This window comes from Balaenoptera acutorostrata, chromosome 9 (assembly GCF_949987535.1).
Source record: "Balaenoptera acutorostrata chromosome 9, mBalAcu1.1, whole genome shotgun sequence".
Taxonomy (NCBI): Eukaryota; Metazoa; Chordata; class Mammalia; order Artiodactyla; family Balaenopteridae; genus Balaenoptera; species Balaenoptera acutorostrata.
In genome coordinates, this window is record NC_080072.1 from 8,549,700 (window position 1) to 8,565,848 (window position 16,149).

Sequence of the window (16,149 nt, forward strand, 5' to 3'; positions counted from 1 at the left end):
GGTCAGGGAACTAAGATCCCACATGCCATGGGGCAACTAAGCCCGCACACACCACAACTACTGAGCTCGCACGCCTCAACTAGAGAGCCTGCGTGCTGCAAACTACAGAGCCCACACGCTCTGGAACCTGCGCACCACAACTATAGAGCCCAGGCGCCCTGGAGCCCATGCACCACAGCTAGAGAGAAGCCTGTGCACAGCAAGGAAGAGCCCGCACTCTGCAACAAAAGATCCAGCATGCCTCAACAAAGATCCCGTGAGCCGCAACTAAGACCCAATGCAGCCAAAAATAAATAAATAAATAAATAAATAATCTTTAAAAAAAAAAAAAAACAGGCAAAAGACTAAAAAAAAAAAAAAAAAAAAGAAATCCTCAACTTACCAAAAGTTCTGTTCTGAGAAGGAACTATTTTTCCATAGAAACATGTTACAAATGATGGCTGCGTTCTCAGGCCAGCCCACCCCATCAGGGCCCACCACTGTATCTGAAGTAGTGTATTAACCATACTTAACACTTAAACCAGAGTTCAGAATAGGAAAATGAATCAGTGTTCCAACATGGGACCTAGGAACGTATCTTTGCTCTCCAAGGAGCGTGGGCCGTAGAAACTGGGGTTTCTTAACCTTCAAACTCTGGGTGAGGGCTTGACATAAAAGGACTTGAGCATCTGGGGGTGGCTGGGTAGGAGGGAGGGTCTAAGGAGATATGAACCTAGGTGGAGATGAAGAATAAGGCTGGAGGAAAGGAATTCTGAATGGATACTGCCTTACAGGAGAGAGGGTTAATTAAAGGAAGACCCAGTAGAACTTCCAGAGAGAGAGAAGGGAGCCTGGGACAGTCCCCTGACATATCAGGGGAAACACTCTTTAGAACTGTCTTCCCTGCTGGGTACCTCCTTTCTACCTCACTGGGCCCGCCGCTACCACTGCAGTCTCAACCCTGGGCCAAGGGCAGAGACTGCTGAATCCTGTTACTAAGTGGCCATGACCTGGGCAGGTGCCTTGGCTAGCTTGTCGGATAAACGGAGGAGGGCTCATTTGTCAGAAGCTGGGTGGAGAAGATTGGAAAGCACAAGTTTCTCACTGGGACTGAGTACATGGCAGCTTCTGACTTTAGGCCTAGGTTGCCCCTGAAGCCAAACACTGTTCATTTTCTGGTAGCAATGACAGTTCTCCTCCAGGGTGCCCTAGCTGTTTGTGTGCATGACCTAGGAGCAGAGAACATGGTAAATGAGATGACAGCTATTTTCCATTATAAGTGCCTTCTTTTTTTTTTTTTTTTTTTTTTTTTTTTTTAATATTTATTTATTTATTTATTTATGGCTGTGTTGGGTCTTCGTTTCTGTGCGAGGGCTCTCCCTAGCTGCGGCAAGCGGGGGCCACTCTTCATCGCGGTGCGCGGGCCTCTCACCATCGCGGCCTCTCTTGTTGCGGAGCACAGGCTCCAGATGCGCAGGCTCAGTAATTGTGGCTCACGGGCCCATTTGCTCCGTGGCATGTGGGATCCTCCCAGACCAGGGCTCGAACCCGCGCCCCCTGCACCGGCAGGCGGACTCCCAACCACTGCGCCACCAGGGAAGCCCCAGTGCCTTCTTAAAGAAACACTTTTATAGTTAATTCATCTTCTCAGAGACAGAGTCTGAGGAAGAGAGTCTGACTGTACTGGTTTCTAAGAGAAAGGAGTGGTCCAGAAAAGGCCAGTTTAGCCCTGGCTAAGGCAACGGGGAGATGTGGGTTCAGACTTCATTGCTGGAGGTTATGAGCTTTCTAACGTCTGTGATTTGAACACGGGAGCAGGGCCCTTTGGTACAGATTAACTCACGTGCTGGTGGAAGCCCTCAGGAACTAGATCCACCAACTGACCGGTGGTGCTGGGGAGGAAGGGGGCCACTTTGGGGCATTGTTAGATGCACTATTTACTACACAGACTGCAGACAAGAGAATGCTGGTTGTTTTGAAGGAGGCAAGCAGCCAAGTTTCTAGCTCTCCACCTCCGAATTCACTCAGAGAGGGCAAGGAAGAAAGGATGGCTGCAAAAGGAATACAGATCCTCCCCAACAAATCCTGAAGGGCAGCTCTAATTGCCAACAGGCATGGTGGCTTAAATAAAGACCGGAAGATTGAGAGAAAAAACCCCACCCAGGATACCTCCGGTCAGAAGAATCTGGCTGGGTAGCAGGAGGCCACTGCTACCCATCCTGTTGTTCTATCTAGTCCATGCAAACACCGAGTACAAGGACAAAGACCCCATAGTCATAAAGGGGTTTCTATCAAGAGAAAACAAAGGGGTAAAGTCAGAAATTATTCAACACCATCCAAAACACTTAGAACAATGCCTGGCATATATTAAATGCTCATGACATGCTAGCTATTATTACTATAATTCCATACGCTTTCCCAACTTATTCAGTAGGTTGCCAGAAAAAGATATGGCTTTTGAATAAGTTTTTATGTTTTTTTAAAATATGATTTTTAAAAAATTAATTATTATTTATTTTTGGTTGCATTGGGTCTGTTGCTGCGCACGGGCTTTCTCTAGTTGCGGCAAGTGGGGGCTACTCTTCCTTGCGGTGCACGGGCTTCTCACTGTGGTGGCTTCTCTTGTTGTGGAGCACAGGCTCTGGGCGCGTGGGCTTCAGTAGTTGTGGCGCACCGGCTTACCTGCTCTGCGGCATGTGGGATCTTCCCAGACCAGGGCTCAAACCCGTGTCCCCTGCATTGGCAGGCGGGTTCTTAACCACTGCACCACCAGGGAAGCCCAGATACGGCTTTTGGCTTTAACTTCTTTACCCACTGCTTACCACAAATTCTCTATTCTCCAAAAAGAGATGGATCTTTCAAACCGGCCTAGGAAAGCGCTAGAGTCGAAACCAAGTTCTGGTCACCTATTTGCACAGCTCAGACTTGGACGTGGGTTTCTGGCAGAGTGAGAAAGGGCTCCAGCAGCTCAACTGTTTTATCCCTTCCATAAAAGGCCACTCTACTTGTCCCTGATAAAAAGCACTTTAAACACACACATCCAACCCTAGGAAAATCCAGAGTACACACCACAGCTCCTGAGACACACAATGTCAATAATCTTGCCAAGATTTTCTAGGTATATGGAACTGGAAACTTTGAAAATTAATAGTCACAACGGGAAATGTGACCGGTATTTAAGAAACACACACACACTCACACAGTGTGGCTAGAGTCCCTGATTGTTATGTACTGAAGAGCACTGCCTCTTCCGTAGTGCGAGGAGGGAAACTCAGAGCCAGGGTAGTGGGGGTGAGTGTGGTGGTGAAAACTTAGCTGCACTCCCAGCTCCTGAACGTCTCTGGCTTGGAGACTCAGCAGGCTTCGTGGCAGCCAGGCTCCCACCACCAGCTGTCCTTCACACAACATAACAAGATCACTGTTTGGGAAGATGGGATTTTCGGTGTTGGGTTTTGTATCCCATAAGCTGGCATGCATCTGTCTCAGGGGCAGTTTCCTGAAACAGCTGCATGTCATGGGCCCCGGCAGACAGGATTTGAGATACAGGAGAAAGATAAATGAGATACCAGAAGTAGGAATTCAGGGATGATAAAGGTAAGAAGGAATGAAACTGTCTAGCTGTCCTTTTCTCACTCCTGTCCCACAAGAGCTGACTTTTCCTACGTGGTCCTCACTAAGGAATCACAAACACTCCTGTTTCCCTTTCTTGACAGACCCAGGCTTCCTCCTGGCATCTCCACATTTTTACCCTGACAGCTCTAACACATCAAGTGACTGTGGTATCTAAAACTGATGCTGGGGCTTCCCTGGTGGCGCAGCGGTTAAGAATCCGCCTGCCAATGCAGGGGACACGGGTTTGAGCCCTGGTCCAGGAAGATCCCACATGCTGCGGAGCAACTAAGCCCGTGCGTCACAACTACTGAGCCTGCGCTCTAGAGCCCGCGAGCCACAACTACTGAAGCCCGCGCGCCCAGAGCCTGTGCTCTGCAACAAGAGAAGACACCACAATAAGAAGCCCGCGCACCGCAACGAAGAGTAGTCCCCACTCGCCGCAACTAGAGAAAGCCTGTGAGCAGCAACGAAGCCCCAGCGCAGCCAAAAATAAATTAATTAATTAATTTAAAAAAATAATTAAAAAAATAAAGCTGATGTTGGCTACCCCATTAAGAGATGACCAAGGTCATGTGAGCTGGCCCGACATGTTCTGCTGCACTTGTTTATGGGCAAGAAGATTAAAACAACCTGTCAGGGGAGGGAAGGGGGCAAACCCTGTACACAGGGCAAGCACTGGGAACACCACACAGAGGCCTCCTGCCAAGAGATCTTTTGCTCAAATATAAAGCAGAAATCTCTCACCAAACACCAAACCAGCTAACTATGCCAAATACCACTTATGATCCAGTGACCTTGAGGCACTGCTCCATTTTTCCAAAGTTCTTCGTATAAAAGGTTTGGTTTTTTTTTGGGGGGGGGGGGGGTCCGGGAGATTAGAAGGATGAGCAACATAGGGCCCCATTAAGAGTCCCAAATTAAAATAATACCCAAGCAAAGGCTCTCTGTCTCACCAAGAAATATATGTGGCATAGGGCTTAAGAAAGAGGGGTGTTTCCAGGGTATTTTTGCATAAAGAAAGCACTCAGGGGCTTCCCTGGTGGTGCAGTGGTTAAGAATCTGCCTGCCAGGGCTTCCCTGGTGGCACAGTGGTTGAGAATCCGCCTGCCAATGCAGGAGACACGGGTTCGAGCCCTGGTCTGGGAGGATCCCACATGCCGTGGAGCAACTGGGCCCGTGAGCCACAATTACTGAGCCTGCGCATCTGGAGCCTGTGCTCCGCAGCAAGAGAGGCCCTGATAGTGAGAGGCCCGCGCACCGTGATGAAGAGTGGCCCCCACTTGTCGCAACTGGAGAAAGCCCTTGCACAGAAATGAAGACCCAACACAGCCAGAAATATAAAAATTTAAAAAAAATTAAAAAAAAAAAAAAAAAAAAAGAATCTGCCTGCCAATGCAGGACACAGGTTCGAGCCCTGGTCCGGGAAGATCCCACATGCCGCGGAGCAACTAAGCCCATGCGCCACAACTACTTAGCCTGCGCTCTAGAGCCCGCGAGTCACAACTACTGAGCCTGCGAGCCACAACTACTGAAGCCCGTGTGCCACAACTACTGAAGCCCGCATGCCTAGAGCCCGTGCTCCGCAACAAGAGAAGCTGCCTCAATGAGAAGCCCTCGCACCGCAACGAAGAGTAGCCCCTGCTTTCCACAACTAGAGAAAAGCCCCCCAAGCAGCAACGAAGACCCAACGCAGCCAAAACTAAAATAAATAATAAAATAAATAAATTTTTAAAAAAGATCTGTGCATTTAAAAAAAAACAAAAAAAAATCTTCCTGCCAATGCGGGGGACACAGGTTCGAACTCTGGTCCAGAAAGATCCCCCATGCCGTGGAGCAACTAAGCCTGTGTGCCACAACTACTGAGCCTGCGCTCTAGAGCCCGTGAGCCACAACTACTGAAGTCCACACACCTAGAGCCCATGCTCCGCAACAAGAGAAGCCACCGCAATGAGTAGCCCCCGCTTGCCGCAACCAGAGAAACCCTGCGCGCAGCAACAAAGACCCAAAGCAGCCAAAAATAATTAAATAAATAAATTTATTTTTTAAAAAAAGAAAGCAAGCACTCAGTTCTCAGATGGCTAAATGCCCAATCAGAAGTCAAACTATCAAAACAAAACTTCCTATGACCATTTCTTGTCCTATACAAAATCAGAATTGGGAGGCCATTTAGGTACAGCTCCAGGGCAGAAGGGCTCAGGCAGCAGGGAGTCAGGGTCGTCCTCTCTGACCAGAGGGTTAACCTCACAATGACATCACTAGCCACCAGACACAGGAAGGAAGGGAGAAGGCAGTCAGCACCTGAGCCTGTGGCCCTGTGGTTCCAGGCCGTCTGGGCTCTCCACAGGGTTACTGTAGAAATTGGCCCCTGGCTTTGCTAAATTAGATCCTTTCTCCCCTGCTCTTCTGCAAAACCATTTGTCACAGCCCCTAAATAACCAATCTTCCCCTCTTAGCAGGCTTGGGCTGCTACCATCTGGTCTCTGCCTTAGGCACTCAAGTCTCGGCAGAAAGAGGATGTTTCCATTTGGGTGCTCCCTTGGCTGTCTGGAGAGGTCGGCAGATGGGAACTAGGGTGGCACCCTTCTCTAGCCAGCCAGAGGCGGATGCGAAATACCTGCTGGCAACCTGTGCTCCCTCTCCAAGCTCCCCTTTCTAGCAAAGGAGCAGCTACCCCTTCCTAACCTTCCACCCACAGTCTCACCCCAGCCAGGGAGATGCACTCATCCTACAAGAAGTGAAGGTAGTTAAGTCCAGCTTAGGAGCTAAAGAACCTGGCTTAGGGAAGAAAGGGATATTGTGCTGCGAAGGATTCCAAGAACAAACTCTCCGAACCGCCCACCAAGCTCTTCTGAAGAGCAGGGGTATTTAGAAGCGCTTTCCATTTCCCCACGTGTTAGAGAGGAGGGTGGCCTCGGGCAGACACACACCTGGCTGGGTCATCATCTCCCCTCAGGAGCCCTGGTCTCCCTAACACCAGAATAAGTCCACACCTGCCACTGAGGACCAGCCTGAGATGGTAACGTGCTCCGGGGTTCACATACTCACGCGTCCATTAATCTTCCTCCAGATCGCTGCTGTCATGCAGAGCAGTGAGGCGGGCTGAGTCCCGCTCTGAGCCCCTGAGCCGGTCACTCCAGTTTGCTTGGTGTATTGTGGGGGGAGGAGGGGGGGCAGGAGAAGGAGGAGGAAGGGAGATTATGATTCTCTATTTTCAAGCCCTGCCCCTAAAACCGAGGAGGGAAGCAGCTGGGTTCCCACTGCAGGAGAGCTCCAATCTCTGGGCGCTACAGCTGCATACGGAGAACTCTGGGGAACATGCACATCCAACATGCTGGGAAAAGGAGGGGAAACCAACCCGGAGAGAAGTGAGTTGGTCTCCTGCCAAGAACTCTGAATGGTACTCCTATCAGAACTAGAACATAACAGGAGGTAGGCAGGTTTATGGTCTCTGGGGAAAGGCAGGAGGGGAAACAGTAAAAGCCGGACTAGCATGGGAACAAAACTTGCTCCCTGGCAGGAGAGCAGACAGCCCAGCTGTCTGCAAGGCAGCAGCCACGTACAGTCAGGTGAGACACTGTCCCCGTTACACCTTTCGGAGGCAGACAGTCGACACTCTAACCTCAGGTCGGTTTTCACATGCTTTGGCTTTGCCGGCTGTGCCCTGAACCCTGCAGTTTGGAGCATGGTCATTTCTATGACCCTGCAAGTTAAGGCCCACCACTTAAGGACCTGTGCCCCTGATTGCCAGCGGCAGGAGGGAAGGGGGACTCTCGCCGGCGTGTTGTACAGGGTCGAGCAGAAGCCACAGATGGCCCCTCTCACGGACAGGAAATGCTCCTCCTTTGCCAGAGCAGAGCCCAAGGCTGCCACAGAGAGGTGCTATTTAGCGACAGAAATGTCTGTCAGGAGTGGCAGGAGAAATGGCCACCAAGTACTTCTTTCTCACCAACTGCTACCATCAGCCGCCACAGGCTGCCTCTGAAAAGCCTGCAGAACCTCCGGTGGCAGCAATGGCCTGTGAGTCACTCCTCCATGAGAAGAGGGAAATTGGTCCTGCCCCTGGGCCTGAAGAAGCCCCACAGTGTCCTCAGCCAGCTCTGCTCCAAAGCTAAAACCAGTCCCACCTGCCAGGACGGAAACCTCGGACAGCCTACCCTCCACCCACACCTGCATGTAGAAAAACCAGTCCTCTTACTCTGCCACATGTGGGGGCCATCCACAGTCACCTCAGCAGGACGCCCAGCACTGGGAACAGGAAGTGATGGCTTCATAGTCAAAGCTCCCCTTAAACACACACACACACGATTTATATGTATACGTACACATACATGGGGTAAGTGTCTATATACATATATATATACACACACTGTAAAACTGATTTGCAGACCCAAATCGTTTCTGGATTTTTCTTTCAGCTGGCAGCTCCCTTTCCCTGCCTGCAGCTCCAGCCTTGCCCTCGTCCCTCCCTAGAGTCTCACTCTGGGCTCCTGCCACCTGTCTTCAAGTGTTCTCTCAGACCTCCAGGCCTTTGCCACGGCCTCCTACCGCCTGGAACGCTTTGCCTCCATCCTCCGTTCCCATTCTTCTTCCTGGTTAGCCTCAGCTCAGACATCACGTCCTCCAGGAAGTTTTCCCTGCTCCACCTCTCTGACTTCACAGGGTCCCTGACACGTCACTCCAGGTGTCCCAAAGACAGCCGCCTTCTTGCACTAGGGCTTCGCTCTTGCGGAACGGCCTGTCTCCTTCACAACTCTTCTCACCACTGCACAAGAGCGGGAGCGACCTAAGAGAAATTTCCAGGGCTTAAGTCAACTCTGTGTCCTCAGTGCCCAGGCACAGTGCCTGGCACCTAACAGGCTTTCAAGCAATGCTTTCCTAATTCATGAGAGAAGGTCAGGGTCTTCCTGCTTTTTTCAGAGTGACTCTTTACCCAACAGCTCTTAGCACATCGCTGCTCCACGTGACTACTTCACCCTGGGCCAGGGCTAGACTGCTGGTGCCCACTGCTTTTAATCCATTCTCGAGGGCCTTCTGGTGTCTCTACGGACGCAGACTCTGGCAGGATTTCAGAGCTCATGGCCAGTGTGTGGAGCTGGGGCCTACTGCCCTTTTACCTGTCCTTCCCCAGCCTCCCCTCTGCCATGAGGGCTGCAGGCAGCCCCCACACAGGTCTTCTAAGCAAGAGGACTGCTTCTGAAGTGGAAGCAACGGGGGATACGTCCTCAAGAGAAAGCAAATCTAGATCCAGCTCCACCCAAACAAGTTACATATCCTGAGCCAGTCATTCACCCTCTTGGGACCTGTGTTTCCCCACTTGTATAATGAGGGGCTGGAGATGAGCTCTGAGGGTCTGTCCTAGGTGGATGTGAGGGCTCTCAGTGCCTCTGTGCTCATAAGCCTTCCAGCCCTGTCCCTGACACCACAGCAGAAAGTGAGCATGGTCTGCACGTCCTGAAGACCACATCCTGACCTTGTCTTACATCGAGTCAACCTGCCAGAAGTCTGCCTCCATAAGTAAACCTCACCTAACATGTCCTGGACACCAAGCTCGCACACTGGAAAATCTCTTCCACCTAGGGCTGAGAAAATTAAAGTTAAGCTAGGTGACAACTCTGGACTTAGAAACATTACAACCCTGAACTCAGTGTGCCCTAGGCAAGAATCCTCTCCCTCTCTAGACTTCATTTACCCACAATTTACAAGCTCCTCACCACTCCCAGCCTCTCTGCACACCACGAATGTGGCCACAAGGTGCAGGAAAAGGTACCGTGACACACAGTCTACTTCCAGCAGGCCCCAGGGCTCTGCAGCCTTAGTCTGAGCAGCTCTGAGCAGGCACAGTCCCTGGTAGGGTAGGTGGCACACCTGGTGCCTAGCACCTGCCCTCCCCCCGCCCCCGCAGCATGACTCCCTAGCAGCCTGGCTCCTTGGAGGGCTCCTGGATGGGGAGCTGCCTGCCTGCCTGCCATGGTAGCCGATCCATGAGGAGAAACCAACTTGGCAAAGCCCAGCAAGCAGCAGTTTCAGCCTCACTGCCCAGAGTGGGGGAAGGGGGAGGCGGGTCCAAGCAGACCAGTCCAACAGGTCCTTTTTCCACCACCCTACACAGCTGGTGCCTTCTGCACTGGTTCAAAAACAGGAGCTTCAAAAGTCAGTTGGAGCTCTCACACCCTGAGTCACAAAGACCAAGGAATCAAGAGGAAAGTAGAAAATGGTCATCGCATTCTTGCCCTACCCATAATGGTCCTGGAAGATGTGGTCCTTGACACCTCACAGCTCTTGGTCAATTCAGAAAAGCACCTGATCTCCCCCGAGATGCTCAAAGAGAAATCTGGGTCCGCACCACCACCAGGTGCTGAGGTGGTGTGAAATCAGTTCTTTCTGTGCCATGCTCCTTAGCTTCTCTCCCACTATAATAAATAACTCCAGCCTTCTGATACAGACCACATGATCTCTCCAGCTCTGGACAAAATTCCCAACACCCAGTGTACCTCTGTTCACCCATTGCAGAAGCAGGAAAGATGAGGCCAATTTAACCAAAAGCAACAACACAGCCAGAGATGCTGTGTGTCAGGGGCAAGAACAGAATTCAGCAAAACCAGGAGGGCCTGGCTTTTCCACTCTGTTCCCCACTTCAGGAAGCCAGACAGGGTTTCCTCAGCAGTGCACTCCCCCGCTGTGGTTTCGTCTCTGAGTTCTTAACACAATCCAGTAATAGGGTAAAACGTCCCCCTTATCCTCTCATCCTGAAAAAGTTGTTCTTTTTAGTCATTATTGAACCTATTAAGACACCAATTAAGACTTGTGACTTACATGGCCAAAAATTGGATAGACAAATGTCTGATTCACAAATCAATATGGACACACTTCCCCAAGGGTGGTGGTAAATGAAGAATAATACCCATGTCGTAATTTTTCTTATTGTTTTATTTCACGAATAATTCACTGAGAGATGATCATGTGCAAAGCACTCTAATAGACTCTGGGGGAGGAAGGGACACAGAGAAGGATAAAATACAGCCCAGCCTTCAAAAAAGTTGACTACCTAATTGGAGAGATAAGCACAAATCACACTATCCAACGTAGGACCAAATCCAGGAGCTAACTAAAGTTACAGTCTGCCTATGCCCTCCAATTTACTAGACGTCTATAGCTTTTGTTATTTTTCAGAGGAATCATGCGCTGAGAGATTTGAAGATCCCAGGTCTCGCTTCTAGCTACGACCATGAGTTCTAGCAGGATCTATCTAAACCCTGAGACTTAGGACTTCCCTGGTGGCCCAGTGGTTAAGACTCTGTGCTCCCAATGCAGGGGGCCGGGTTCGATCCCTGGTCAGCAAACTAGATCCCGCATGCCGCAACTAAAAGATCCCACATGCCACAACCATGACCCCGGAGCAGCCAAATAAATAAATAAATAAAGAAATAAAGAAATAATATTAAACCCTGAGACTTCAATGAATGGGGATGCCCACCCACTGAGTGGACCATGATGAGAGCTGTGAGATGCTGGTATAAAAGGAAGTCAACCCGGGGAGACTCACTGAAGAATCAATCATTTAGCCTTCCTTGTCTCATCCCCATCTAAAAACCAGAGACAGGCCCAATATACAAGCAAAGATGATACAGGAAGGGCTTAAGCACAATGTCAGAAAAGTTGCTCAGGGCTAAGGTCATGGAAATGAAGTCAAAAAAGGCCCTTAGCACTAGAACAGAAGAGGGTGGCTCTTGGGGAAAATCTGGAAGGGCTTCGTAAAGCTCTGCATCCAGAGCCCCATATCTCAGTGCTGGCTGTGACTATGGAGGCACGTTAATATACTTTTCCTTTTTTTCCCCAATTATTGGTTGTCAAGCCTGGTCTCCCATTCAAGCAGTGCTATATAGCTTGATGTATAACTAGTACCAGTTTTTAAACTGTACCCTTACTCAGCAGGTTACCAGCACTGTCAGAGTTCTTCTGGAAGGTTGCAAGAAGGAACGAATACTTATTCCTGAAAGTACTTGGAAAGAAATTCCCTAGACAAACAAAAGATTCTGTGCCATCCTAAAAAAAAAAAAAAAGGTAATTCAGGGCCTAAGGATAAAGATTAAGGCCCCAGTCTTCCTCTGTTGGGGGAAAAATAATTCTGAAGCTAGTTCTATTTTTTTTTTTTAATTGAAGTTTAGTTGATTTACAATATTGCAGGTGTACAACAAAGTGATTCAGTTATATATATATGTGTGTGTGTGTCTGCACACACATATATACGTATTCTTTTTCAGATTCTTTTCTATTATAGGTTATTACAAAATACTGACTATAGTTATATTGTTCCCTGTGCTATACAGTAGATCTTGTTGTTTATATATTTTATATATAGTTCTATCTTAAAAATGGTAAAGCTAGTGAGACTTGGTCCAAATCACCTCCAAAGAAAATCATTTCCTGAAATTAAAAAAAATAAATAAGTAGGTGAAGGGGAATGGGAATTGTTTTGTTGAAAACCTTTCCTACAGCAGATAGCAGATTAGCTGCACAGGATTCTTTTGGAATGGTTTACTATGCAGAATTTTATAATGTAAAGCATTCCAAATGTGAAACTGGGAGTTCAGCACCTAAACATTTATTAATGAGAAAAACCCTCACACCCTAATCATAAGGAAGGTTTAACATCAGTGTCTGACATTTTGTCAGTTAGGGGTTGGTTTTAACAGTGTGGATTTGGCAGCTTGCTCTATCGGCTGTTTCACAAGCAGTTTCTGTGGTTTCAAGAAAGGCAGGGTGTTTGCTTTTAAACACTATCTTAAAAATATATTTCAGAATAGGGTTCAACCACTCCAAGACAGGCAGAGAGAATGAAAACCAAAACAAATAAAGGAATCTGGTGCTACCAAACAGAAAGGAAGCACACCAAAGGTGCAGGAGAGGAAAAGACATTGTTTGCCACCGGCAACAAAATGGCAAGAAAAGCCAACTTAGTGCTTCTTACTACTGAGTTAGAAGATAAGGACACAGAAATGGCACTGAAGACATGAGGTCTGGGACTTCCCTGGTGGCTCAGTGGTTGAGAATCTGCCTGTCAATGCAGGGGACACAGGTTCGAGCCCTGGTCCGGGAAGATCCCACATGCCGCGGAGCAACTAAGCCCGTGCGCCACAACTACTGAGCCTTCGCTCTAGAGCCCATGAGCCACAACTACTGAGTCCGTGTGCCACAGCTACTGAAGCCCACACGCCTAGAGCCCATGCTCCGCAACAAGAGAAGCCACTGCAATGAGAAGCCCGTGCACCACAACGAAGAGTAGCCCCCACTCGCTGCAACCAGAGAAAGCCTACATGCAGCAACGAAGACCCAACACAGCCAAAAATAAATAAATAAATTAATTTAAAAAAAAGAAAAAAGGGCTTCCCTGGTGGCGCAGTGGTTGAGAATCTGCCTGCTAATGCAGGGGACACGGGTTCGAGCCCTGGTCTGGGAAGATCCCACATGCCGCGGAGCAGCTGGGCCCGTGAGCCACAATTGCTGAGCCTGCGCGTCTGGAGCCTGTGCCCCGCGACGGGAGGGGCCGCGATAGAGAAAGGCCCGCGCACCGCGATGAAGAGCGGTCCCCGCACCGCGATGAAGAGTGGCCCCCGCTTGCCGCAACTGGAGAAAGCCCTCGCACGAACCGAAGACCCAACACAGCCAAAAATAAATAAATAAATAAATAAATAAGTAAGAAAATCCTTTTAAAAAAAAAAAAAAAAAAAAAGAAAAAAGACAGTTTGTAAAAAAAAAAAAAAAAAAAAAAAAGACATGACATTAATAAAGGGAAATCTTTATCTCTTCAAAATAAACTTACCTGGCTCAAATCTATTTCATTTAAAAACAAAACAACCTCAACAGTTCCACACCAATGCAAAGGACTGTCATCTAATCAATTAGCAGCCACACCTCTCTGCCAGCATGATGTGGTAATTAAGATAGAGATTTTTCTCCCTAGGAATACAAGTACAGAAGGGCAGAGCCCCTATGGACCTAACCCATTATGACAGCCTTTTCATTAGCAAGAGAACACTGCCATGCACTCTCCAAGGAAGCAGTGGCCTGCATCACTAAAGAACACCTGTATGTGACAGCAGCCACCTCTGAAGAGATAAAAATGTGCTGGAGGGGGCTTCCCTGGTGGCGCAGTGGTTGGGAATCTGCCTGCTAATGCAGGGGACACGGGTTCGAGCCCTGGTCTGGGAAGATCCCACATGCCGCGGAGCGGCTGGGCCCGTGAGCCACAATTGCTGAGCCTGCGCGTCTGGAGCCTGTGCCCCGCGACGGGAGGGGCCGCGATAGAGAGGGGCCCGCGCACCGCGATGAAGAGCGGTCCCCGCTTGCCGCAACTGGAGAAAGCCCTCGCACGAACCGAGGACCCAACACAGCCAAAAATAAATAAATAAATAAATAAATAAATAAAAAAAAAAAAAAAAAAAAATGTGCTGGAGGGACTTCCCTGGTGGCGCAACGGTTAAGAATCCACCTGCTAATGCAGGGCACACGGGTTAGATCCCTGGTCCGGGAAGATCCCACATGCCACAGAGCAACTAAGCCCGTGCGCCACAACTACTGAGCCCACGTGCCACAACTACTGAAGCCCAGGTGCCTAGAGCCCGTGCTCCGCAACAAGAGAAGCCACCGCAATGAGAAGCCCATGCACCACAACGAAGAGTAGCCCCCGCTCGCCGCAACTAGAGAAAGCCTGCACGTAGCAACGAAGACCCAATGCAGCCAAAAATAAATTAATTAATAAACTAAAAAAAAAATGTGCTGGAGGTGGGAAGTGGGGAGGGGGAGAACCACTCATAAGAAACCCAACAGGCTGTGCTTCTCAAAGTAATTCACATGGACCTTGGTTTTTCCACTGTAACAAAAAGATGGATTCTAAAGTAATTTAGAAATGGCATGTAACCGTGATCTTAGAGAAGTGAATCAGGTTTGAACACAAATGCAATCATATAAGTTCAACTCCTCCTCTTTTTCTCCTAGGGCAGCAATAGGGGCGCAAGTGGATAAGTGATGCTTGAATCAAGGGCAGCAGCTCACCCCCTTTACCCATGCCCCATGCTGGCATCTTTAAATCAGCTCAAAATTTCAGAATTTTGCTAATAAAATCAAAACCTCTAACAGGATAAAAGAAAAGGCACTATATTGCCAGGGGTAGACAAGCAAGTAAATCAAACCAAAAACTCATAAACTCAAGTTAACTGAAATTCCACAGAGGTTCGTTCACTCTCACTAAGAAACAACTCCAGATGTCTAGGAGGACCACATGCATAGCTTCAGGAGAGAGAAGTGAACCAAAAGAAAGACTGACAAATGCAAACAGGAAGTAGTGGCATATTACACAAGCAATGGGATAAAGAGACACAGCAGGATGGACAGAATTCAGCTCCCAGGATTGGACTGGCAAGTCCCAAACACACACAGAGGCCTGGCACCACCAGCTACAGTGCTCTCAGTGTCCTTGGCAGTCAAGGCTAAAAGCAAGTAGCTCTGGGCTTCTGCGTGTGTAAGTGTACATAATGGTATATAAAAAGAAAATTTTAGTTCCGTAAGGATAAAATGTACATGGTTAAGATCCACAAACAAAAGTTTTCTTTTTGGGGGGTAGTGAGGTGCTACTGAGCAGGACAGTCAAATCTAAGAATCCAAACTGTCCTGTGCTGTGAGGTACTTACTTGTTGGTTACCAATTTCAGGTCTGAAGAGTCTGGTTTTTCTAAAGGAGTTCTTGGAATTCCAGAAGGTGAGAAGAGATGAAGAGGAAAACCAGAAGCCAGGATTAAACAATAAGGTCAAAAAACTTTCCCACAGCTGTTAAGACCAGGGAGCTAAACCCAAAGAGCTGCATCTCCTGCACTGTGCCACCTTTACAACAGGCCACAGAGGGCAGAAAGAAACAACGTGGGGCAGAGGAGAGCACGCACAACTCTGAAGCCGGCCTGGGAGCCATGTTTTGCCCCACACTGACTGTGAGCTAATCCTAAGGGATCTATCTTCTACTGCCAGGACACAACTGAAGCCAGAGCCAAAGTGCTCTCCACGGTCAAGAAAGTCTTGTTCTGACACCAACAAACACTCTGAACCACATGAGTTTGTTACCTTAAACAAGTTACTCAACATTTCTGGGCGTCTGTTTCCTCATCTGCAAAGTGGGGAAAGTAATAAGACCTACTATCTCACAAAGATTAAATGAGTTAATGAATGTAAAACAGCTAATTAAACAAGTATCTGGGACAAAGTTAAGTTCTCAATAAATGCTGGCTATTATTATGTCTATAGCTGAAGACACTAGCCTCAGGGCAAACCGTGCCCCGTAAGAATGGGTGTGTGAGAATGGGTGGGGGCACCGTCTACCCTTCAAGTACTCAGTCCATTGCCTTTAAGAGTTTCCCAACCACTGGGAACAGAGTAATGTACTTAGAGGGCCATCCAGGAGGCACTGTTACTGAGTCACTGCCTTAGCTAATAGTGAACAAATCTCCTTTGAAAGCAGGTCTATCTTCCATACAGACCAGTGGCCGAAGAGAGAGAAAAAAGCACATCAAGT

At 48.6% G+C, this 16,149-nt stretch overlaps 1 protein-coding gene across 8 annotated transcripts in view; it reads right to left on the reverse strand.

Moving 5' to 3' along the window:
* MARK2 (microtubule affinity regulating kinase 2) overlaps positions 1-16,149 on the reverse strand; it is a 58,563-nt gene that overhangs the window by 25,987 nt on the left and 16,427 nt on the right. For 3 of the 8 annotated variants that reach the window (XM_007174345.2, XM_057552968.1, XM_057552969.1), the window contains exon 1: positions 6,637-6,720. The exons of 1 other annotated variant lie outside the window; for it this stretch is intronic. In XM_007174345.2, the coding sequence (XP_007174407.2) occupies positions 6,637-6,672 (36 nt within the window). In that variant the 5' untranslated portion in view covers positions 6,673-6,720. Of the gene's footprint in view, positions 1-6,636; positions 6,932-16,149 lie in introns of those variants that run through there. 4 more of the 8 variants (XM_007174346.2, XM_057552970.1, XM_057552972.1 and 1 more) reach the window with 3 other exon arrangements.